Source organism: Gymnogyps californianus, chromosome 18 (assembly GCF_018139145.2).
Source record: "Gymnogyps californianus isolate 813 chromosome 18, ASM1813914v2, whole genome shotgun sequence".
Classification (NCBI taxonomy): Eukaryota; Metazoa; Chordata; class Aves; order Accipitriformes; family Cathartidae; genus Gymnogyps; species Gymnogyps californianus.
In genome coordinates this window covers 9,154,561-9,179,064 of record NC_059488.1, presented here as the reverse complement: position 1 = coordinate 9,179,064, position 24,504 = coordinate 9,154,561, and the positions used below count along the sequence as shown (strand labels likewise).

The 24,504-nt window shown below is 53.7% G+C and overlaps 1 protein-coding gene across 3 annotated transcripts in view; it reads right to left on the bottom strand.

Moving 5' to 3' along the window:
- Positions 1 to 12,913, bottom strand: part of OLFM1 (olfactomedin 1) — a 34,346-nt gene extending 21,433 nt beyond the window's left edge. The window contains exons 1-2 of one of the 3 annotated variants that reach the window (XM_050907816.1): positions 1,349 to 1,498; positions 700 to 708 (exon numbers count right to left, since the gene is read on the bottom strand). In XM_050907816.1, coding sequence (XP_050763773.1) covers positions 700 to 708; positions 1,349 to 1,465 — 126 coding nt within the window. In that variant the 5' untranslated portion in view covers positions 1,466 to 1,498. Of the gene's footprint in view, positions 1 to 699; positions 709 to 1,315; positions 1,499 to 12,717 lie in introns of those variants that run through there. The other 2 variants (XM_050907817.1, XM_050907815.1) reach the window with 2 other exon arrangements.
- Positions 12,914 to 24,504: the final 11,591 nt, after the last annotated feature.

The following is a 24,504-nucleotide window of genomic DNA, read 5'->3' as shown; positions in this document are numbered from 1 at the left end:
GCCACAAACCAGCACGTTCCCCAGGCCGCCTCATGCCCCCTGTGCTCTCCAAACCTCTCTGATCTTAATTTTCCTTTGATCTCACAGCACTTTGCAAAATACATTATTTAATCACAATTTAGCCTCCGATCTCTTTGAAAGTACCACAGTTTTGCCAGCCAGAAGGGAAATGTTCTTTCTGCTATTTCAATATATTACAAATAACCTTGCAAATATCTGTGTTGACAGACACGTACTAAGAGAGAAGGCTAGGCAGACAGACAAACAATTTGATTCACTAGCTAAAACAACAGGGGGGGAAAAATAATAAATGGGTCTCATAATCCCTGGTAACATGGAAAAAAAATCCCACCTTCATTCACAATCAGCGGAACCACTACATGAAATACTCGTCTTGAAACAGCAGAGCTGTAATACCTTAGCTCTTTTAGAAGGCACAAGCATGCAGCCTGGAGGCAAAAGGTGCCCCTTTTTCCCTGCTAAGGGAAGACAGACAGAAGGATTGTTTTTCTCAGCCATTTCCAAAGTGGTAAGACCAGGCACCGTACCGGCCCTCCAGCAGAACAGGGACAGGAAACATACGGCACGACCAAAATATACCGCAACTTCTCCACCGCATTTCCCATCCCATTAACGACTATCGATTAAAGGCCGGGAAGCAAATGAGATCTTGCGGGACTCGCACCTGCCGTCCCAAGCTGCTTCGCCCTGTGACTGCAAAGCGGCGACGAGGGAAACTTTGCAACCCTTCGGCTGAAGGCACGGGGGGGGGCACCCGGGTCACCCCCAGCCCCCTGCCCGGGGCTAGGGATGGCTAAACCCATCTGGAGGAGGAGAGAAGAGGTGCTCCCCACCCGCCACCCCAGTCCCCCGTCTCCTGCCAGCCCCCCCCTAGCCCCGCACCTCCCTGACCCCGCTCCCTGCGCCGGCACGGCCCCGGGGGGGGCACTTTGCAAGCGATTCCCCCCCCCCCCATCACCCCGAGGGGCGGCGGCCCTGCCTCTCCCCGGGGCGCTGCTCTCTGCAGCCGGGGGGGGCTCCTGCAGGGCCTGCCGGCGGGAGGCGCGGCAGGGAGGGAGCCCGGCGGGCGGGGAGGTCCCGGGGATACGGGAGGGGGGACACCCGGGCAAGGAGGGATTTAGGCAGCCCGGGGGACACCCTGGCGAGGAGGGACCGGGCGGGCGGGTGGGGGGGGGGGGGGGGGGAGCGGGGCGGGTGGCGGGGCGCAGCCGCCCCGGGAGGCAGGGATGCTCCGGGCAGCCGGGTGCCCCCCCCCCTCAGCTCCCGTCCCCCGCCCGCCGCCCCCCGCACTTACTCCCGTGCTGCGGTCCAAGGTGCCGCCCGTTGCCGCCGTGAGTTTGGTGGTGTTGAGCCCCACGAGGGAGGGCAGCGTCTGCGACATCCAGTTGGTGATCATGGCCATGGTGCTGAGGACGACTCCAATCTTGAGTAAAGGCACAGACATGTCTGCGGGGGGGGGCGCCAGGCACCCTTCATTCTGCACCGGCGCCGGGCTCCATGCCGCTGGGAACGGGCTGCGCCAGCCGCCCGGCCGCCGCCGCCGCTCGCCGCCGGCCCATCGTCCGCCGCCGCCGCCCCGCCGCGGCCCTGCCCGGCGCTGGCGATGGTGCTGCCGGTGCCTGTGCCGGAGCCGGTGTCGCCGGTGCCGGAGCGGGGCTGCCTCCCTGCGCCCGCCGCCGGGCGCGCCGGAGCGGAGCGGAGCGAGCGGCTGCAGGAGGCGGGACGGGACCGGGGCGGGAGGGTGGGAGGGGCGGGGGGGGGCGTGAGCGCCGCGGAGCGCCCAGCCAGCGGAGCGACTGCGGATGGGCGGGTGGGAGAAGGAGGGGAGAAGGGATTTGGGAAGGGGAGGGGGGAGCGGAGGGGAGGAGAGATTTGGGGGAGGGAAAGAAATTTTTTTTGGGGGGGGGGGAAGTGGGAGCGGAGGGAAGAAAAGATTTGGGGAGAGGGGAAAGAACTGGGGAGAGAGAGAGAAAAGGACTTGGGGAGAGGCGGAAAGGCTTGGGGAAGGGAGAGCAAGGTTTGGGGAGAGGGGAAAAGATTTGGGGAGGGGGAAAAAATTGGGGAAACGGAAAAAAGATTTGAGGAGAGGGGAGAATTTGGTGGGGTGAGGAAAAGATTTGGGGAGAGCAGAAAGGAATTGGGGAGGAGGCGGAAAAGATTTGGGGAGGGAGGAGAAGAGCGTCGGCGAGGGGCGGGGGGGGCGGTGGCGCCGGGCCGGGCCGGGGGTGGGGGGGGGCGGCTCCCCCGCTGCGGCGCGGCCCCGCTGCGGCGCGGCACTGCGGCGCCCCCTGCCGGCTGCCGGCGACGCCACCGGGCGCGGTGCCGGGACCGGGCGCGGTGCGGTGCAGGGCCGGGGTCGGTGGGTGGGCGCACGGCCGCAGGGCCCGCAGCGAAGAAGCGCCGTGCCGGAGACGCAGGTTCTCTCAGGGGATAAAGGGGAGCTGCTGCCAGCGAGGGCAGTCGGGAGCAGCATTCCCCGCTGTGGTGCACGCAAGGGCTGCACCACTCCCGCGCAAACCCACGAGGTGTGGGACCCAGGCGGGGTACCTGGTGGTCCCCAGACCTGTGGTCTTCCCGGGCCGTGGGCTGTCAGAGCATCCTCCACATCCCTGCTTGCCCCCTCACCACGCTTTGCAACCACAGCCCTCCGTCAGCACGAAGAACCCAATACGCTTGAGCCGAATCAAAATGCCCTGGCAACTCAGCCTGCCCTCGAGTCGGCAGCCCTGCTCTTGCGCCATTCTGCACGGACAGGAGAGATGGGACGGTGTCAGACACTGCCAGAACATCCCACCCCAGAGTACAGAGAAAACTCTTGGCTTTCTGTGGCTGGTGTGGCTCTGAGGCAAACCCCGCCGAGGAACCCCATGGGCTGTTACACTGCAAACGGCATGCAGCCCGTCTGTACGGGCCTGGCATATAGTCTGCAGCAAGATGGAGCTTGTTCACAACTCAAGTTTCCTGAAGGCGTTTGCAGAACTGTCCTGGTGACTTCAGAACCAAAGTCTCCGACCAACAGAGATCTGCAGTTCCTTGCACATCCTTCCCTAAGTGAACCTTTAAACACCCCGTGCAAAGCAAATTATGAAATTAATCCCCTGGCCCTCTCCAGAGGATAGAAGTGACACCCCTCGCTCCACTGGTATAGCACTGGCCTCAGCATGTTGGAGCAGCCACCACGGCCCTGCTCCAGGAGACCCTGCACTGTTCCGTGGCCCCACCACCCCCAGTCTGGCCGGCCCATGGGAGCCACCACATTCCCATTGGAGTCTGATCAGCCCAGCCTTAAACCTGCCACCTCCAGAGCTGCTCTTCCAGTGCCATGGCTCTTTGGGGTCATGGGTCTCACAGCTGCCTCCCCAGGAGCTGGCTGCTGGTCTGGGCAAAGGGAGGGGGGACCGGCGACAGCCAAGTGGAGCTGTTTCTGCAGAGAGCGCTGGGGGAGTTTCTGTAAAGCACTGAAATGAAGCACATTTAGCAAGTCCACCAGGTGGAGAAAAAGAGATGAGTTAGAGTCCAAGCGCTGATGCCAGGTCAGATCCTGTCCCTCCGACAACGCAGCGGCAGAATCGGACGCTGGCAGCTGGGAGGCAGCGGTTGGTGCCTGTCACAGGCTGCAGCAGCTGAAATGCCATTCCCTTCCCTCGCTTCCCAGCACCCTCAAACCCTGTCACCTCTGCCCTTTCCCCCTGCTCAGGCCAGAGCAGCTCGAATCCAGGTGAGTCAGCCAGCTGACAGGTCAATCTGCTGCTGAAATCAATAAGAAAACACTCCGGCCCTCTGAATTGGACACTGTCCTGCTGAGGGCTCCCAAAGTAAACTACTTCCACCCTGTGAAATCGGCTTCACCAAGCCCAGGCATCCTTTCCATGGCACAACTGCTGTCAGGTCGTGCAGTGTTGTGCCTGAGGAGGTCAGCACCAAGGAGGTGTTTCAGGCTGTGGTCATAGGAAGATTAGGCAAAAGCCTCGGATGGCTTTGATCTTTTAGAATAAATCACAGCTCCCCGTTCTGTTCCAGTTCAGCCTGTTCTGCTCTAACAGGTGCTTATGCTGTGCTCAGCACTGTAGCAGCCGAGACCCTGATTGCTTATCTGATTTCATACCATATAAAACACTTTAGTGCTCCACTTAAATCATCTTAATGTTCACTTTGAAACCAAGTTTGTAAGTAAAGTTTATCCCTCATATTTGTCTACTCCAAACACATACAAAGGGAATTAGAGCTATGGATACTTTGTTATTTAAGATGGTGCTCAGCAGGGTAACAAGCACTCCTTTGCCTTGCTCTGGATTCCACCTGGACTAAAGAAAGACTCATTTCCTGCCAGTCCACGCAGGTGATTTCATTCGTATGCCCTTCAAGTGCTTTGCGATGATTAAAGCTTCTGCAGACGGGGACAGCGAGGCACAGAGAGAGAGGAGCAGCAGCCATAAGTCCCTGCTAAGGAGGGGGCCCATTACCGGGAGTCTTTTCCCAGCGCCTTGCAGAGAGGGGCCGTGCAGGCGGGGGGAGGCTGGGCTCTGGCAGCGGCAGTCAGCAGAGCTGCTCCGCATCCCTGGTGCAAAACTCTTTGTATCAGCTGAAAGAGGGGCTGTGCGTGTACTAACGGGGGAGAGAGAAATCCAGGTGATTTTCTTTCTTTCTCTTGCTTCCAGTGCTTATGAAATAGCCCAAAGCAGCAGTTTTTTGGGAGTCTTTTCTTTCTGGTAAGATAAAGGGAGTTAAGGTAGGGACATCAAGAGATCGGCTGTTCTTCCATACCTTTTCAGAAAGTTCAGTCACTTGATGCATTAAGGACCTGTGCCAGGAGCAGGATGGCCCCGAGCCCGTAGGGTATAACCCGTGCTGGCAGAGAGCCACGGCCCTTCCCCAACACATGAGGCTGCCCGTGGCACGGCCGTGCAAGCTGAGCCCCCGTCAGCTGGTCCAAAGCAGAGACCTGACAAAAAAGAGGCTCCCAGAAATGCTGCTGTTTCCCTTTTTTAGGGGCGAAGGGTTATTCAGAGGGAAGAGGTGGTGGTTGCTGCTGTGCAATGAGGTGCTGCCGGTCACCTCGTGCTGTGCTGGGTCATGGGCATCAAGCAGGAAAATGACCTCTGTCATCTCAGTGCCTGAAGTAGGTGATGTGCAAACATGTGAAACTTCTTCCCTAATGATTTCCCTGGTTTTAGAAGCCCAGCATGGCAACAAAACAAAACACACACAGCAAAAAAACAGTAGGGACATGAACTTGATGTGGGAGACCTGACATTGCCTTTACTCATGTTAGAGCAAACCAGAAGAAACGCTAGCAAAATCAAGGAGGAGACTCAGATGACTCTTTTTGACCTGACAGCATTCGCTGATGGGCCTTCCCAGAGCAAAGCAGGATCTGGTCCTTAAAGAGCAACTTTCCATCGTAATGTCTGCAGAAATCTCTTTAGCACCAGTTTTGCTGACCTGGTTGAGTTCTCCTTTCTCCTGATCACTTTGGGGTTTTTTGCACAAGGCATTGCCTTGAAAAAAAACCTCGCGATGTCCCCGAGTTTTTCTTGTCCTGATGCGCTCACTACAGCCACCCTCCCCACAGGAGCAGGGGGTGCAGAGCTGCCCTCTCCGTGCCTCTCCTGCTGTAAGCAGAGAGTAAACAGCAGGAAAAGATGAACTGTTAAGGAACGAAAGATCCTATTTGCATGCATATATTCTGAGCAGAGAAAGAGGAGGAACGATAGATAAAAGCAAAGAACAGGGTCTTCCAAAATAGCTACTTAGTGGAAAATTCCGCTGCTGGGAAGTGATAATGTAAAATGTGACTGTCTGCCTAAAGGAGCCCTACAAGGGTCAAGGTTTGAAAACAGGGCCAACTCCTGTGTGTGAGTGTGTGTGTGAGAGTGAGTGAGTGAGTGTGAGTGTGCAGAACACAGCGGTCATTGTCTCCCTCTCCTGGCTGGTTCAGAGAAGAGGTGCTGAAGTTTCTGTTGCTCCCAAGCTTACGTGGAGATAGTGTCTGTAGACCACAGTCAGAGAACTCATATTGAATGCATGGTGAGAGGATGGGATCTGCTTTAAAATGCATACACCTGTATTTTAACAGCCTCAAATCTTGCTGGTGCTCCAAGCTGGCTCAGTAAATGCTGGAGGCATCTCAGCTAACACCCGACATCTCCAGCGAGGAGGATATGTTCAGCTGAGCTGGTTGCCCAATGGAGGGCAGTGCCCCAGGCACCTTCCCAGGGCTGGCAGCTCCTCTCCTGGGAACACAGGACTCAGTAATTTGGCAGGGCACTCAGGCCTGCCTTGGGATTGCTCTGCAGTACGTGGGACAGCCCATAGTCCAGCTCTTTCCGATTCCTCCTCTCTGCACTGGAGACCCACAAGATGTGCCGTGCCCTCTGGCCAGGGGCTGCAGGAAAATTCTGTCCTTTCTGGAAGGACCTGGCTGTGTAACTTCAGCGATCCTCCTTAGATACTTGGACTAAGTGACTTTTCTCCAAAGCTCCCTCCTGTAGTTGATGGAGGGGCTCTGAACTAGTCTTTTGGAGGACTCCCTGCTTCCACTGACTCTTTGTATCCCTCCTGGAGTCCTGACTGGTGCCGGGCTGCCAGAGTCCCTGTTGCTGCCCCACTGCCAGGTGCTCCTGCACTTGCAAAGGAGTGCGGACTGCATGGAGGCAGGCGAGCTGCAGGGTGGAAAGGACCACCTCCGTCACGCACGGATGGGGAGAGCACCCTGTGAACTGGGACGAGGTGCTGCGCTCCCTGGCACTGCACGACACGGCTGGCAGCCGAAGGCCATGGGGATGGGGAGCAGCTCTGCGTGGGGGTCCCTGCAGTGGGGGCTCAAGGCTGAGGGTAAGGAGCTGCTGGTACAGCCCAGCCCTGCCTGCTCAGCAGGCTCAGGCCGGGGCTCCAAGCCCACCCCAGCACTGCCCCTCTGCTTTCTGCCTGGCACCACAGGGTTACGGAGGGAGAGCCCTGGACTCTGCTCTTGAGAGAAGGACAATGTTTCTCATCCCTCTCTCAACTCAGTAAACATTCACCCCCTTCCCTCGCACTCCCCATTGCCTGGGCTTGTGGCAGGAGGTATCCAAAATCTCTCCACACCAGCCTGTGGGCAGCAGGAGGGCTGTGAACAGCGCCAGGCAGAAGAGGCACCCCACCTACCCTGGGAGGCAGCGTGGGCAACTTCATCCTCATTAAGGAACACACATTTTGTACCCATCACCTTTGGAGCGTGGGACAATCTTCTGTTGCATTTGCCATGGGGCATCTGTCCCTCAGCAGGTCATGACTACCACAGCAATAAATGGTACCAGGTTTCCCTGATTTTTGGGTCTAACCTCCAAATATCCTTGCCCCTTTGTCTGCTTTGTCACTATCTCTGCTACCATCACTCACACAAACCTCAGTCCTGGAGCTGGACCCTGTCACCTCGGCACTGTACCGACGCAGAGCAAACTCTTCCCCTCCCATCACAGGGAGGCTATGGATGGACAGATGGGGAAAGCGAAGGAAGGAATGAAAATGGCGATTACAGACCCCAAAGTGCTTTGGAAACAGTGACCACGATGCTGCAGATCACTGCCAGCTCCTGGTGGGACTTCGTGTGAAACTGCCTGTGTCTGGTGTTGCACTTCACTCCAGGAGTGGCCACGTTTCGGGATCGGGCAGCCCAACGTGCTCCGGAAAGTTAACCTCCAGCTATGGACACTGGGACTACTCCTTCTGCACACAAAACGCTCTGCAACCTTTCCTTTTGTTATCCGCACAGCAAGTAGAAACACTCTGCAGCAGAAAGAACATGCTCCTTATGTTACACTGGAACAGAATAATCCCCTTTGCAGGTCTTCACCAAATCTGTGTTTAGCTAAAGCTGCTCTTGACATTAAACCCATGCTCTAACAGCGAGTGCCAATGCATGTCAGAGCCTCGGGGCTAGATCAGAGCCCATTAAAGTCGACGCAGGTTTTGCGGGCGCGTCAATGGGTTCTTGTTACTCAGATGTTTTGGTTAGGGATGACAATTTTTTTGGGCATATTTCCCTGGGTCACTCGCACGCCTCCAGTCAGAAAGCGCCTTTACACTGAAAACGTGTTCTGCACATTGCTTGCTAGAAAACACGGCATTGCTCCAGGGTCGCTCGCTGCTGCGCGCTCCTGGACCGAGGGCTGACATGTGCTATTGCCCCACTGTTATCTTTCCAGGAGATCTTTTGCATTTTGGCTGGTTTTGATTGCTGCCTCCCAGCTGGGATGGGGAGGGGGGCTGGGAGTCAGGACCTCGGTCCTGAACAGGGAGAAAGCTTCCCAGGGCCAAAACCCAGGACAAAGCCAGTCCAGAGGCTGGGACCAGGGCTCCTGCGCTCAGCTCTGGGAGGCCAGTGGCAAGCAACGGCCACAGCCTGCAGAAGAGGCAGAATCAGGATTTTGAGGTGCTCTTCCCCCGCGGTCGGGATTTGCCGGTGCTAAGACACGTCTAAGGCTCTGTGCCTCAGTTTCCCCAAGTGCATCTTCCCCTTTTTGGGGGACTGCTTGACTGACTCAACCTCTCAGGCATCCCCCTGCCCGCCCGGCTGTCCCAAAGAGCCTGGCCGAGGCACCCAGAGGCAACAAACCCCAGAGGGACACTCCTTGGGTGTCCCTGTCCCTGCCTTGTTCCCTTTTGTTCATAGCTTCATCACAGCAGAGCAAAGCCAACACTTATCACTCATAACTCGAGAATTAGCTTCTTCCACTGTCAACTCAGTCTACAGCCTTCATCTATCTAATTCACTCAGATAGTAATTAGTTTTGTATTACTTTACGCAGTGATGCTAATACTGATTACAAGGACTGATAACTTGAGTAATAAATACAACCCAGGGCTGAAAATTACCTTTCTTTTTTATTGGTTAAAGCTGAAGTTAGTGAAATTAGACACAAATTGGTTTATGAGATGAGGCAGCTGCCTCCTGTTACAGGCTGCAGATTTGCAGCTTAATCCTACTAGTTTCCATGTGTCTCCCTGACAGGGGAGGGAAGAGCCTGGCCACCCAGCCGGGCACGGGGAAGTCCCCCACGGATGGAGGGGAGCCAGCACGGCCGGGCTGGGTGCTGCTGGGGCAGAGGGGCACGGGCAGCTTTGGGGAGGGCAGCATGCATCCCTGGCAGCTCCCCACCTTCCCCTGAAAATAGCCCCAAGAGGGACCTGATGTGCTTTTAGGAAAATCAATGGCAAAATTGTTTGGGGTTTTTTCCCCCCCGCCTTGCTGAAGCCCTAAATGTTTAATAACTGCCTGCTCCAGGAAGGTATTTCTTCCTGCGTGGTTTCAATGATTACCGAGTAAGTGGATGTCAGAGCGCCGGCTGCCTCGCTCTGTGCCTGCGAAACTTTGAGGAATGCAAAGAGGTTTTTGCTGTTAATATCCCAGCAGCTCACCAGCAAGGACGAGGCATGACAAAAGGACGGGTCGGACAGACAGACAGACAAGCAGATGGCATCCTGAACCCCCTCTGCCGATACCCCTGGCTTTACTACAGCAGCCCAAATCCTCCGTCCTTCTGGCAGCACTATCTTTCTGCACGTGACAAGCAGATCCTTAGAGAGCGTAAGTTGGCTCTGGTCCTTCATGGCCACCAGGAGAGCTGCCCTGGGTCTCACCGAGAAGAAGACAAGGAGAGAAAGCCCCGTGCTTTGCCCAGGAAGCCCTCTGCCCAGAGCTGCATGCACAGCCAGAGTGAGGGTGCTGCACCCCGGGGTGCTGGCAGCAGCAGCTCTGCCCCCCCATCCCAGCACCCATACCTGGCTGCTGCACCCCGAAACCAGCCTGCTCAACCCAGCTGAAATATGTCATTTCAGGTTTTGATCCCTGACCTGTGGAGAGCCAAGGCAAGGTATAAATCAAATTAGGAGACCTTTGGCAGCTAGAAGAAATCCCAGAGCCTCGTGCAGGTCTCGCTCTGGGGCCGGGGCTCCTGCCACCCGCTTTGGCCCTGCCTGCCGGGGGCACGCAGGGGATCGAGGGGCAGGCAGGGGCTTCTGCAAAGGACTGGGATGTGGGGGTGTGTGTGTAGGGGCAGCTCTCCCCTTGTTTCACACACGTAAAACTACCATCCACCTTAGGCAGGTCTCAAAGCCCCTACCAAACCTGGGGGTGCAGCCCGCAGTGTGTGCATCACCCATGTGCTCCCAGCCGGGTGCGGGCATTCTTCCTCCCACCCGGGGGACCGTCAGAGGATGCTGCAGTACCAATACCTTGAAGACAACTCCCTTCCACGAGAAGAGCTTTCCCAGCACGCAGCTGGAAGGACAGCCATGTGCTCACCCCCTCCAGTCCTATTTAACAGCCATTCCTCTCCCCATTTCTTCCTTTCTTGTGCGCTGGCTTGCCAGTGTCACTGCAGGGAGGGGGAGGAGGGGACGGCAGCAGCTCCTGCATCAGTAGGGAAAGCTGCCTAAATCAGCAACCTCTCCCCCCTGAACCTCACTCCCTCCTCCCCCGGCATGGGATCTCTGTAGGGGATGGGAGAGACTACACACATGTGATGGAGATGTGAATCCGGCACTGAATTAAACGTGGAAGACACTGAGCTGGGCGGTGCCTGGGCTGAAAGGCATATTTGGGGATTGCATCTGGCAGCTGTGCTACAGAAACGAGATGCTAAAACTCTGAAAGGGCTCTGCAGTGCCAAGCGAGTCAGCAGGCACGCTGGCGGGAGAGCTCTGCATGGCCGGCACGTGGGGCCTGGCAGGACTCAGCTACCTGCAGGTTACAAAGCCCACGTAGACACCGCAAACCAGAAACCAGCCCTGGCAAGGCAGCTCAGCAAAGCCAGGGCTTTAGCAGGGGCTTCCAACCTCCCGCCAGCGGGCAGGGACGGGCTGGGAGGTAACTCTGCCAAAGTCAGCCCGCAGCGCTCAGCCCCACAGTTCGGAGCAGATTTGATTCCCCATCCCCACCCCGACTGAAAGTTGGGCGAAAAGTTGGAGTGCTGCATTCACAAAAAAAGAAAGCAAGAAAAGGAAAAAGTAGCCAGGCACAGCGGCATCCTTGGCGCAAGAGGTGATAACTCCGTGTCCTTGAAAAAACCCACCAATGCAGAGCGATGGGGGCTGACAAGGCCGATAAGGGACGGTGACAGCCCCTGGGGAGAGGGGTACCACCCAGGTCCCCAGGCCGTAGTGCACTGCCCAGGGCTGGGCAGGAGGGGAGGCTGGAGGGGCAGCGGGGCAAGGGGCAGCCCTGCCACACTGCTTCACCACGCTGCTGCCATGGCCCCTGGCTGGCCGTGCCCTCAGTCGGGCCGGGCGCGTAGCGTGGAGCCCCTTTTTGCTGATTCCCGAGCAATGCTGGCGGTCGCTGGCTGCTTTGTCCAGCGCGGCGCATGCGCACTCCCCGTGCATCCTCTCGCACACAATGGGCTTCTCCTGGGCACTCACTTGCAGCTCTGGTTCCTTCCCACCCCTCCTCATCCACACATCTCTTGGATTTCTTTGCTCACCCCCAAAATTACTACCTTCTCATCCCTTCTCTGGAGGGCTCCATGCAATTAAGGCAGCTCTTTACTTCAGCCATTTCTTCCTGGGGGCAGCAGAAATACTCTGAGGGTGCAAAGCCGAAAGGCTTCAGCTACTGAAACTTCAGCAATAGGGCAGTGACAGGAGAGCGCATTGTCAGCAGGAGAAAGGAAAAAAATAATCTACATAAAGCATCCAGGATGAGAGCCCAGCTGCTAATTGCTCCTACACTAAGAAGCCTCCATTCCCCTCCTATTTATAGCTTCTTTTTCTTTCTTTTTTGCTTCCAGGCAGCATCACAATTAACCCCACAATCTAGAGCATCCTCTTGCAATTACTTTTCTTCCTTTCCTCAGTGACTGGGAAAAAACCAAAAGACAACCTCCCTGCCTGCCTCTCCCCAATTAGCTTAAAGAAGTCAAATGGAGTTTTATTTCCACTTGCAAGAGATGGCTTTTGTGTCCCTCCTTTCCTCCCCCCAGCCTCACTACTCACTGAGCCCAGGGGCCGGGACAGTAAAGGCAAGCATTAAAATCCAGTTTAAAAAAAAAAAAAAAAAAAAAAAGGCGGAGGGGGGAGAGGGAGATAAATAAGATGCTCCTCTCTCCTGCAAGACTGTCACAGATGGAAACATCAAGGGACATTTAAATGTCACCTAAAATCAGCAAAGCTACCCCCACATGAGGAGCTGGTGTGGAGGTGGGGGGGGGTGACAAGGAGGGACGGCCACCGCACACTCACGTCGCGTCCCCGCGGGGACCCGGGACAGGCAGCCCCGAACTTCGCAGAGCCCGAGCCCTGCGGTGCCGGCCGGGGCCAGCCGAGCCCGGCGGCGGGGGCCCGCTGCCCCCCCCAGCCCCGCCCGGCAACTTTCCCCACAAGCGGGGCATCCAGGTGGGCGCCCCCCCCCCCCCCGCCCCATCCCTCGGGGTGACCATGCCGGGGCAGCCCCCTTTTCTCCCCGGCTCTGAGCTCCTGAGCCCCCGACCTGCTCCCCCCTCCTCCGCCGTGCTCCGCCCCCCCCCCCCCCCCCAGCCCGGAGGGTTCACCTGCACCGCGGGCTGTGCAAATGGGGGGCACCCAGGGAAGGGGGGGCACGAAGGTGCAGCTTCCTACTCCAGTTTTCTTTTGTGCTCTCGAGGTTTAATAGAAAATGGCGTTGGGGAGAAAGGGAGAGAAAGGGGGGGGGGGGGGGGGGAAGCCAAGAGAGAAACCTACTTGAGTGAGTTCTGTGCCCATCAGGATGAGAAAGCAGAGGGTCAGGAGCTTGCTTGCCGGTTGCATGTCTCGCACCCAGTTCTAGGCACCTTGCATACAGATCACCTCCCGGGCGAGTCTCCCTGTGCCGATCACCGAGCGCCTCGCTGCCTCCTCAGTCCTTTATTGTTATTATTATTTTAATTTAAAAAAAAAAAAAAAAGACAAAAGACAACAAAACGCAATTAAAAAAAAAAAAAATCAGAATGGTTTTCCGGGCGGCTCTCAGCACCCCCAGGAAGCAATGCAAGAAATCTGCTTAGCAGAGCCTTCACTTTGCATATTTATTGGGATCCCAGTTTCTCTCCTCTGCTCCCGGTGCTGGCTCTCTGGTAATTTTTTTTTAATGGCTCCCCTGATCGAAAGACATTTGCGAGGAGAAATTCAACGGAGCACGAAATGATTATCTCTGCTATTGCCAAAAGTTTGCCTTGAAAAGGGGGGGTGATGGGGAGAGGACAGGGATTAAAAAAAAAAAAAAAAAAAGGAATCGGTAGGGCTGGCTACTAGCAGGGGATGGCTGTGGAACAGGATGTGACATCAACTAAGGCGGGGGAAATTTAACTAAACATGGCAAAGGGAGAGGGGGAAAAGCAGCCTCGGGAGCGGCGGTGCCGGGCGAGGGGGGACCGGGCTGCGGCGGCCCCGCGGGGAGCAGAGCTGGGGCTGGGGAATGAGCAGGGGGGGTTAACCCCCTCCCTCCCTGCCGCCCGGGAGCTCAAGGACCTGCTGAGCTGCCCCCTCTCTCCGGGGGGGGTACCTGGGGGCAGGTGGGGTGCCGAGTGATCTCATCCCCCCCCCCCAAAGTACCAACCCCCGAGCAAAGATGCCTTCCCAAACCAAGCCCTCCAGGAAGGCTCTGAGCAACATCCACTGTAAGGCTCAGACCCAAATTAATTTAAGGCAGTAGGAGCATGGTGACAACCCTCTTGCTCTGCAGGGCATCCTCCCTTGCGTTCGCTCCCAGCACCCTGTGAGGGTCCTGCTGGTGCACCAGGGGCTTGGCTGGGGGGGCTGCAGGCAGTGCCCACCCCACACTGTTCTGGCTGTGCTCTCCCTCTCACACACCCCCTCCCCGCCCCCAAGGTCCGTGGGGACTGTTTACCCCTCATTTCTCTCTCACACACACACTCCTTGAATGCTTTCCAAACCACAGGACCTCATAAACACTATTAAGTCTCTTAGTATCTGGCAATGCAGGTGAATAGCATCATCCCCCTTTTCCAGAGGTGAGAAATGTAATGCAGATCTTCTCTTAATGATTATTGAATGATTTAACAGAAATCACTTGCCACAGGCCCACAATGAGCAGAGGCCCCACAAGAGGATTTTCCCCCTTGATCGCTCATTGCAAAGGGTTTCTTCTTCTGGAGTCCTCTGGTACCGGTTATTACTGGAGCGGGAGATGGGATCTCTGCAGCGATGAGCTGACACAGGGCCTTCTCCAAGTCCTGGGATCACAGAGCGCAGCATTCAGCAAAACCCAGGAAATTTGCAGCACAGTGACTGAGGCTTAGTGGGAACGCACAGCTGAGAACAAACTGGAAAAAGACTTCTGTGTGTTGCCATCAGCAAAGGTCCAAGGGAAGGTTGCTCTGGGCCTCCTAAGGGTGGGTTTCAGCAGCACCCTGCAGCTTCAGGCAGCTCTTCTCCAGGAAGGTAATCAACATATTAGTTTAAAGAGAGCTTAGAAAAAGGCAGTCCAGAGAGCAGCTGTGGGAAAGCTGGCATGTCTGACTATCCCACATAGATCTATCTTTAATATACTTCCCTCAGCACCTCCCTTTAAGGTCAATGCTTTATAGCCCATAAAAGCTGAGGACGTTTAAAAAGCATTAAGCTCCCCTTGACTTTATCAAGAGCAGTGCAATAAGGCCAAAAGCATCAGTGGTACGACAGGGTTTGAACACATCCTCCTCTGGTGCCTTAGAAGTTGTTGGGTTTTTTTACCACGGGCATCACCTTCCCCCTGGCAGGGATCGCAGCGGGATGCCCTGCCTGTGAATCGGTTCTCAGCAAAAATCAGGGGAGGGAAGGGGGACTAGCGAGTTACACGTGGTTGTATTTCTCTGCTGGGTGCGCTGTTTAAAGTGCCTTCAAAAACCACCTGAGCAGCTTCCTATTAACCCTGTGACACAAGGCAGCACGTCGTTGATGCAGCTCAGGATGCACCATGTGAGGGCCCAGGTGCAGCTGGAGCTCACAGGGCTTCAAATAGATTCGAGAGGTGCAGAAGACTAGCAACGAGAGTTTCTTTCGCACAAAAATTTTCAATGATGAGATCAGCTTTGCCTTAAGTTGCTGGGACCATGGAGGGTGACTTCCATTTGGGTGTCTTAGACCTCAGAACAGAAGAACCTCCCCTTGTTTTCCGCAGTGGTACCAGATAAGGCTCTGAAACGGCACCTTTTCCAAGTCAGCAACAGCATGTCCTCAAAGGGGAATCTCTTTTCTCCCCCTCCTTTGCTTTTATACACATCTAGCTTCATTGACCTTCATGGTAATAGTCACGGCTTGCACCTGGGTAAATGGCAAAAGCATCAGCTCTGCAATTTGTTTTAATTTATTCCTCTTTTGAACTCTTTCTTAATATCAAGAACCTTGTTATTGAACTTGAGCTCCAGGCTCCAAAGTGTGAGGCCCCGTACGGTCCTCCCTCCAGGAAAGAGCCCTGTCCCACGGAGCTCCACTCCCAGGATGTAAATCACAGAAACAAAGAGAAATAAAAGGAAATAATTGCCCAGTGTGACACAGCAGAAGAGCCTGGGAACACAACCCGGATCTTTTGATTCCCACAGTGTCTTACCCAGACTTTGAAAAATACCTCCAGAAATTTGGAAAGGGTTCAAGGTCTGGAGAACCTGCCCATGGAGCGCGACTAAAGAGGCTCCAGCTCTTTCACCAGCAAAAGGGAGGGCTGAGAGGAGGCCGCCTGGGGAAAGGTTTCTGTACATGAAGGCTCTTTTATCTGATAAAAAAAGTCAACGCAAGAGTCCACAGTTTGGAGTAGAAATAGGACCTGTTTCTTTCCTCAGGGGAAGATAATCAGACTGTGAAATAACTCCACTGAAGGCATGGTGCCCTCTCCATTGCTTGACACAGTTAAATCAGAGCCAAGAGCCTTTCCGAAAGATGCATCCCGGCTCCTCCAGAAATTACAGGCAAGATGCCTTCAATGAAACTCTGCTGTGTGATGCAGGAGGGGAGATCAAAACACTTCTGGTTTCTCTTCTTGATTTATAAGATGCCATTTAGGCCAGCACTCTGCTCTCTAGACCACGCTGCCCTCCAGAGCAGCCCACTGCCGGGATGCAGACTTGCCTTCAGTGCAAAAGCACCGTGCGGGCAGGGAACGGCAGGGGAAGGCAGGGGAAGGCAGGGGACGGCAGGGGACAGCAGGGGACGGCAGGGGATGGCAGGGGATGGCAGGCACCCCCTTCCTCTGCGCTGGGAACCAGAGGCATCTGCAGAGCCATGACACGGGCAGCGGGGTGCTGCCATGCATTGGGGCAACAGGCACGTGGTTCCCTCTTTGGGTCTCGATTGAGGATGCTGACGCTCCCCTGGCAGCCAGCGAGCTCCCGCCTGGCCCTGCCTCCCTCTGGGCTGGGTTTCGGCTGGTTTGGTCCTTTCACAGCGGACCTCGCAGAGCCTCATCCACTGCTTTCCCTGCACAAGGCCAGATGGTGGCCTTTAATTCACACGGCCTAGTTCTCTCTGGCCTTTACTAGGATCTAGATTTAAAGAACAAAACTCTCTATTTTCTCCTCAAAGAGCAGGGTGATGGTCTCACTCGCTGGGAGCTTTCCTGGCTCTGCAATCTCCTCTTACTTGCTGCCTCTCTGAAAACCTCTCGCAGAGCCAAGTGCCTCTTGCTCGCTGGGGTCCTGCTCTTTTCCTCTCTGCTGAGATGAAGGCTATGCCAGGCGTGGTGAAAATAGCTTCATGGTTCTTTGTTACCTATGGAAAGGCACATTTCAGATGCAATTTTTTCAAAAGACCTATTTTCACACTCAGTTGTCCTGCCTTTTGTATAAATTCAGTGAAGACGCCTTCCCATCTTTTTTGCGCCCTTTCCCTTGAAATTTTGGTGTCAGGTGTACCAGGGTGAACCTTTACTGAAGACATGGATGTTGAAATACTCCTTAAGCCCAGCTCTGCTCTTTGCTGTTCCCTGCATGGGCATCTTCTGCAGAAAACCGCGGGAAAGTGAATTCTTTCCCGGGAAGTGGGTTCCCTGCCTGGTCCCCCCCAAGCAGTGTATGATCATACCAGTACTGCACGATTTCTCTTTGCTGGGATGCCAAGGGATGCCCCACACCGAGGGGGAACTCTCCCAGGGCTGCCAGCCTGGTGTGCTTCAGCTGATTCACAGGAGCCAGGGTGGCTGTCGAGAAGAGCTGGGAGGTGAAAGTCAGCTCTGGCAGCACTGGTACAACCACAGGACAAAAAAAAGTGAACTCAATGGAACAGGAGAGATCTTCCGCTTGCAATCATTTGGACAAAGAAATAGGAGACTTTCAGCAGCCCCAGGCTGGATATGATGACACCAACAGTCCTTCAGCCCTTGTATTTAGCCTCATCCCCTGCTTGTGACACCAAGGAGGGATGGAGAGCAATCTGCGCCTCCAGGAGCCAACCACAAACAATTTGCACAGTCAAAATCCCACTGGGGTGAAACAGGCAACCCAATTCACGGGACAGGTGTTGCAGCAGCTCCAAGGGACACACAGCCATTTTCATTCGCTTCTGCGATGGCTGGACTTGGATGAGCCACCCAGCAGCACAAACTGCCCTTTCCCCAGCACAGCTCATCCTCCGCAAAAAGCCCTCCACTCTCTGGGCGGAAGGGCTGTGCTACCTGGTGGTAAATACCCAAATTGAGTGTTGCGATTGAACTACACTGAAAATGGCTCCACCAAACACGAACCCCAAGGAGACTACTTCATGAACCCATTCAGGGATATCCATTTGTAAAACCTTCCCATCTCCTCCCCTGTTCATCACTCTTGTACGATCAGTGAGGCCAGATGGATCTTGTCCCCTCCCAGGGCCGCTGGCTCGCTGACATTTTGATGGTGGTCCTTCAAGGGCTGCCCAGTGTAAAACTGATTTTCCAAATAGACCCAAACTATTGATCCCTTTGTCAGAAACATGTCAGGGGGAGAGATGACAGGCATGAGCATTGCTATCGTGGGGCTTCAGAGTGTGTGACAGGAGGACTCGCTGCAAGGACCCCTCTGGGAGCACTCATTCAGCATGCAGCGATGGGTTGGTAGCATCTGATACTGGAGGAGCAGGCAATCTATCCTCAGAGGAAATCATACCTGTGTGATCCTCCTGAATAGCCCATTTCATGCAGACAGGCTCAGTGATGAACACAGGATGCTTTCTTCTGGCAGCCAGGATGCCTGTGCAATAGTTTTTCCTCTTATCTTCTCTTAGGAATTGCCTCGGGATCCCAGCTACAGATACTGGGGGTGAATTTCTCCGTTGGTGGTTTTTACTGGCATCAATCCAAAAGAAGGCAAAACCTGGTGTTTCTTGGAAAATTGGCCCACCCTAGTAGAAGACGCTAATATGGACAGGAGAGGTGGAGACACCTGAACAAAGCTGTACATCCAGCCTGCCTGTGGTCACTTAATGTCCTTTTCCTTCCCTTACAAAGTAGAAATACTTTTGCAAAACACCTTCCATTTCTTGCAAGTTTATACAGCATGTAGTCCAAAGTGGCTCTGGGCCACGATCAGACAGTGCTGTGGTCCAAACAGTAAATCTAAATGAACGCACTTCCTCCTGTTTCGTTACCAACTTCTGTAGCATCCCTGGCGAGGGTGCGGGCTCAGCTCTGCTCCCTTTCCAGGGGGAAAGGCACCACAAAGCCGTACGTGCTGCTTTAAGGCAGGGCTCCATGTACCTCGGGCCGAGCATCACCGTAACATGATGCGGCAGTTGCTAAGGTAACAGCACCAACATATTTTTTCATGAATAGCAAAGCAAATTGTCATGGAACAGTAAAACCCACATACGTTGCCAGGATATATGGTTCTGTTGCCCCAGGGTTACAAGTATTTACAGACTGTTTATTTTTTTTTCCCATCTTGAAAAATGATCCTACATGTGCCCACGTACTGTTTATGTCCAGACACATCTTGTTTGCAGCTACCTTTGTCCGCTCACAGCAGAGACAGCAAACTGATGCCGTGGGTTTGGCCAATGCACACGAGGGGACTTCATCTGGATCTTCCAAATCGCCCCCACGCCTGTGCCTGCTCTTTGCTTTGCTCTTTGGCTGCCCCAGCTGAACACATCTTCAATAACTGGCCGTTTAATGCCTCCCCATTCACGTTGATGGGGTTTGCATTTGGTCCCAAGGTGTGAAGGGTTGAGGAACCCCAGCGAGCAGCAGCCGTTTCCCTGTTCCCGGCTCTCGACACGAGGACGGCACCGGGGCCGAGCACATGGCTCCTTGCAGAGCTGTCTGCGCTGGGCTGTCTCTCTGCTCTTGGGGGCTGGTTTCCAGCCCTCAGCATCTTCCTGCCAGAGCCTCTGTCAGCTCAGCCCCTCCTGGGACGTCCCCTCCTCACCTTCACCACCCGCTGGAGAGCCTCTATGGACATGCAGAGTGCACCAGTCAGGAGGATGGCATGGAAAAGTCATTGATTAGCCAAGTCAGAAAGGTGACACCACCCCCAGGTCCCACGCAGACTCGGTAGGAAGGAAAGACCATGAAGCAGGAATAGGGCTCTCCCCACTCCAGCTGGAAATGGGAGCTGGAGAAGGTTATGCTTGTTCCTCGGTGTGGAGCACAGGCAGAGCTAATGCTCAGGGCGAGGGACTCGCTCGCACCATCATCAGTGGGTGGTGGGGAGCAGAGCTGCGGGGTGTCAGCAGCAGCCTCTGTCCGGGAGAGATGCGACGCTTCGGCAAATGCCTTCCTGTAGGCACCACGGCCGCAGCCTGCTCACACCTTGGCTGCATAATGAATGTCCACATGGACACTGGAAAAGCTGCCTCAGTATCTACCCATACCCTGAAGTGCTGAAAATAACTTAGGGCCAATTTCAGCTGATTTCAGGCAAATTTCATGGCTTTGTCTCCTTCTCTGAGGACCTGATTTCTTGGGCAGTTGGTTTGGAGTCAGACAAGGCCACTTCCCATGCATTTTCACCTGGGAATTCAAAATGCACCCAAAGGACAGTGGAGATAGGAATGAAAAGCAAGATGCATCTAAAAACACAGCATGCTTTTTTTTTTAAGAAAACATCTCTCATTCTTTGCAGCTCTTCACCTTCCTGCTCAGAAGTGGGTTGAGGAGCAGACACTGCCAGACTTTAATTCATCCACTAATGCTTCAGGGAGACCAAGTGAGAAAAGGTCAGAAACCATCAGCGTGCTCAAGGAATGGTAAGAACCAGCCTTTTCCATCAGAAAGAAGAAATAATACGGCAGCTGAGGAAATGGGGAGGTGCAGAAGACAAATAGTAGGAAGGGAACTGGAAAAGACAGACCTAATGGCAAGAGAAAAACCAAACCCCATCCAGGCTGATTGTTTTATAACGTTTGCAGCTTGTCTCTTTGTTCACTGCACTGAATCAGCACACGGCTGGCAGCGGTGAAGAGGACGAGGTGGCGGATGGATGTGTGAGACAGCAGCCTTGGCGGCATCCAGCCTCGGTGGCATCCAGCCTCGGTGCTGCAGCCAGCGACGCGCCTCCAATTTCTACGAGACGCCGAGTCCTTTCCCCGTTGCCGCATGAAGTCTCGGATGACCCCAAGGCAAAGTCTGCTGTCAACCGCAGTGCCCCAGGCAGGAACAGATTTGTTACAGTCTTCTCCCTGTCATTTATCTTGAGTTCCCTTTTCTCGGTGCAAATAGCATTCAGGTATTTTGCCTTTGTGTCCTAGTGACTTCCCAGAGCCTTTACAGGTGTATCCAAAATTTCCAGATGGTTGCACAGCTAGTTCCATTAGCAGCATTGTGTTTTCCTTTGCTTTCTGGTACGGTCGTATTTTTTCCCTCATCAAACGCTTCAGTCCAAGCGTCACAGTTGGAAATTTTGTTTTGCTGCTTTTAAAGAGTAGAACAGTGCCTTCCCTGGCCTCTTCATTATCCAAATAATTCAAGAACCTGAGCAAGAGAGATAAAACCCCATGCCAGGCAAACCTGGTGCAGGAGGGCACAATTTTCTGAAGCAGCCAGTCACAGCTCCTCTGCAAATATCGCTTTCCTTCCCGGCACTTTAAAGTGGGTTTTGCACTTGATATATTCTCTTCAAAAGAAAACAGAATCCACATTAGCAGATTTTAAAGGGCTTGCAAGCTTCCCAGCAGCCTTGAACTCACACAAGGATCAATGCTTCATGATAACAAACTCGTCTGCTACCCAAGCCAGGCAAAACCTCCAGCATATTCCTGGTGTTTCTGACACTTGGAGGGAATCCACGCTTTGTACCACATTTTCATATCAACAAATGGGGTCAAGGAGGATAACAACTAACATCAGAGACTCAATGAGCCTGAGTCACACAGGGAAGATTGCCTTGTGCAGTTTAGCAGCCTGATCTCTTTTAAAATAGCACTAAATTGTGCATCCTTTCTTGAGAAGCCCCTTGCTTGGGAGAGATTTCAGCAGGAAAAAATAGCTGGGAAAGGTGAGAGTCAAGTAATTTTGCAGAGTTCACCTCTTTCTTTTTAGTTGTGGTATGTGGATAACAGGTTATCTGACTGGTTTATGGGGCTTTGGTGTGCTCTCCAAGAGTTTCCATGGTATTTCTGGAGGGCACCTATTAGATGGAAAGCAATATTTGCCACCATTCGGGGTTCTGCCCCCTCAGATATTTTGCAACTACTGGAAAGATGCAAAAAACCTCAGACAAAAAAAAAAAAAAAGATGATAAAATAAAAAAAAAATTAAAAAGAAAAACAATACATTCCTGAATTTCCAGAAGTAATATTGGCTCATGGGGAGGGAAGTGCAGACAACAGCTTATGTTGCTAAAAAAACAAGTTTGCACTGTTTTGGGTTCAGCGTTTTAGCCAACTGCTAAGAACTTTAGAGTAAATCTCAGCATTTCCCAGGGCCCAGATTGCATATTGGACCATATACCCTGAAATGTTTTTATTTAATTTGAGTCCACATTATGCTGCCTACATATGGTGACACACACATTTCATTTTATGTAGCAGATGCTGCTTTGCTATTGAGAATGTAATATACTGAGTACATTATAGTATCATTTGGTCTAGGGTAACTGCAGTGTTTTTTAACTCTGATTAGCCTTAATTTTAAACCTGATTTCCTAAGGAAATGAAGCCTATGACATCCCGCTCTGCGTGCATGCCGGTGTATGCTGTACATCCGTTGCTAGTTCATCATTCTCCTGCTCGGGGGCCAATTTCAACGCAGTTTGGAAAAACCCAGTTAACTTCACCTCACATTGCACAAAATGACTTCATGTGGGAGATTAAGTTCACGATACAGGTTCATGAGTCCTGGGAAACCGCGCTGACATAGCACTTTCCCCTAAACCGTAAGCACTTGTGAAAATTAAAGAGATAAGGGTAATAAGGCCATTCTCCAGCAGCACCTGGGAAGAGGTATCAGGCAGGCTGAGTTGTGCTGCTCTGCACAGGGACAAAAGCCCATCTCAGTTTTAATTAGAAGCTGATTAAAGTCTACAAGTGATTTCAGCTTTGCTGATCTCCCTGCTAGCTCACCCTGTGGTCCCCCAGTTTGATCCGCAGAGACCAGTTTCCCATTCCAGCGGCGATCGCGTCGCATCGGGGCAGTCCCGAGTCCCGGCGTCGAGGGGGGGATGTTTGGCCACAGCTCTGACTCCGTCCAGCCCCCTTGCTCTTGTTTTCAGATGATTTCCACAGAATCAGCAGAGCTCTTTTAGGAGGCAGCGGGACACAGCTGTGACTGAAACGAATGGCCCTGGGAAAGCCAGGAGACATTTTTCTGCAGCTAATGTTGATGGTGCTCTGCACTTCTCTGACACTTCTCAGCAAAATATCATGAGAGAATAAATAGCAGAATAGCTGCCTGCCAGTGCCCACCGTTCAGCTGGCACAAACAAGAGCTTGGTCCTTCTTTAAGAGACCAGACACGATGGGGATCCCTCCACGGATCTCCAGAGCTTGGACCAAAGTATTTGGGGAACAGGCTTGTGTGCCGTGGGCCGGCAAGGGGAGCGGGGCTGCGGGAGGACAAGAGCTGGCAGCAGCACGGCTCTCGCCTCGCAGGGATCCCCACTGCCCCGATGCCGGGCTGCTGGGACCTCAGCCACCCCATCGGCTGTGCCTGCCGTGGCGGAGGCGATGCCTGGGCTGATGCACGGCGCAGCCAACACCCCGGGCTCCGCACAGCCCCAAATTCATGAACTCTGCTGTGCTACAGTACAGACTCCGCCAAGAATGGCCATAAACAGCACTTAGTGATGCATAATATATGAAAATGGCTCATGCTGAGCTTTTAGATACAGAAAGATTTTTTTTTCCTCTTAATACTATTACAACATTCTTCTGCAGCCATGGAAGCACCATCATAAATATTTAAAGGGAGCTTTAAAAGACCCAGTCTGTGCAGATTGAATATTTATGGCCACCAAACCTCTGACCTTTAGATTTAGGGTATGGCATACATAAAACAGCCTTATTAAACTGTACACCACAGGTCAGCCTGGGGATCAAATCCGAACTGAAATCTCCTTCTGAGCATTTAGCATTTGTAAAGTTCCTAGTGGTAAACAAACAGAGTGCAAGAAATAGGGATTTCAGTTGGCAGAGAGGAGGGGTGTGCAAGGGTGAGCAAGACCTGCGAGGCTGCACAGGGCCGGGGCTCTCCTCCCGTCACCTGGGGAACAGCCCAAATTCCCTGTGGGCCTCAATTTTCCAGCATCTAAAGCAGAGCGAATAATAGCGATGGGGTAAACTAACAAAAGTTGGCCAAGGCGTTAAATGCAGAGAAAACGCAATATCGGGAACAACAGGAATCGCTTGTGGTTTGGAAGACTTTCCTCCAGCCAGCTCTGCTGCCTCGCGTTTGTCCCGCTATGGTGCTGAATCCCCCGTAACACAAAGCTGGGTGTGCTCAGCCAAACCAGGGCCTCGGCGCCTTCATTCAGGTTTTTCCAGCAGACCCGCTGCAGTTGAATACTTCAATCAGAGCCAATCAGAGATTTTCAAAACCACCGTGCTTCCCAGCTGGCACATACGTTTTTTGTTCCATTTCTTCAGAATTATGACTCACGCCCAGTGTTTTCAAGTTAAAGCCCCACATTCCCTCTGCTCGCTCAGCTCATCGACCCAGCGCTTTCCTCCTCAAAACCCCTGCCCAAGACAGAGCCGAACCCACCCTGGAGAAGGACGGAAAGGGGGAGATCACTACCTGCGCTGCCCTGCACCCCGGGAACCTCCTCCCCGCAGGCAGGTGCCAGTGCTGGGCAGATGATGCTGGGGCTGGGAGGACAAAGGCAGGAGCTGCTTGGAGCCAGGATTGGACCTCACGCCGGATCCATCGCGGAGGCGGAGCAGAGGGAACGCACAGCATCCATGCATTTGCGGGTATTTTTTTTTTTTTAGAGTAAGGCAGGAGCATCTCAAGAGCTCAAAGGCCCTTCAGATCTATTTGTAGTCAGGAGTTTGAAATGCTCCTCTGATATATTTGCATATTTAAAAATAAGAGAGAGGCAAGAAGATAAAAGGGAAGAGTTTGTGCATGGCAAGCACTGACCTGCAGAACCC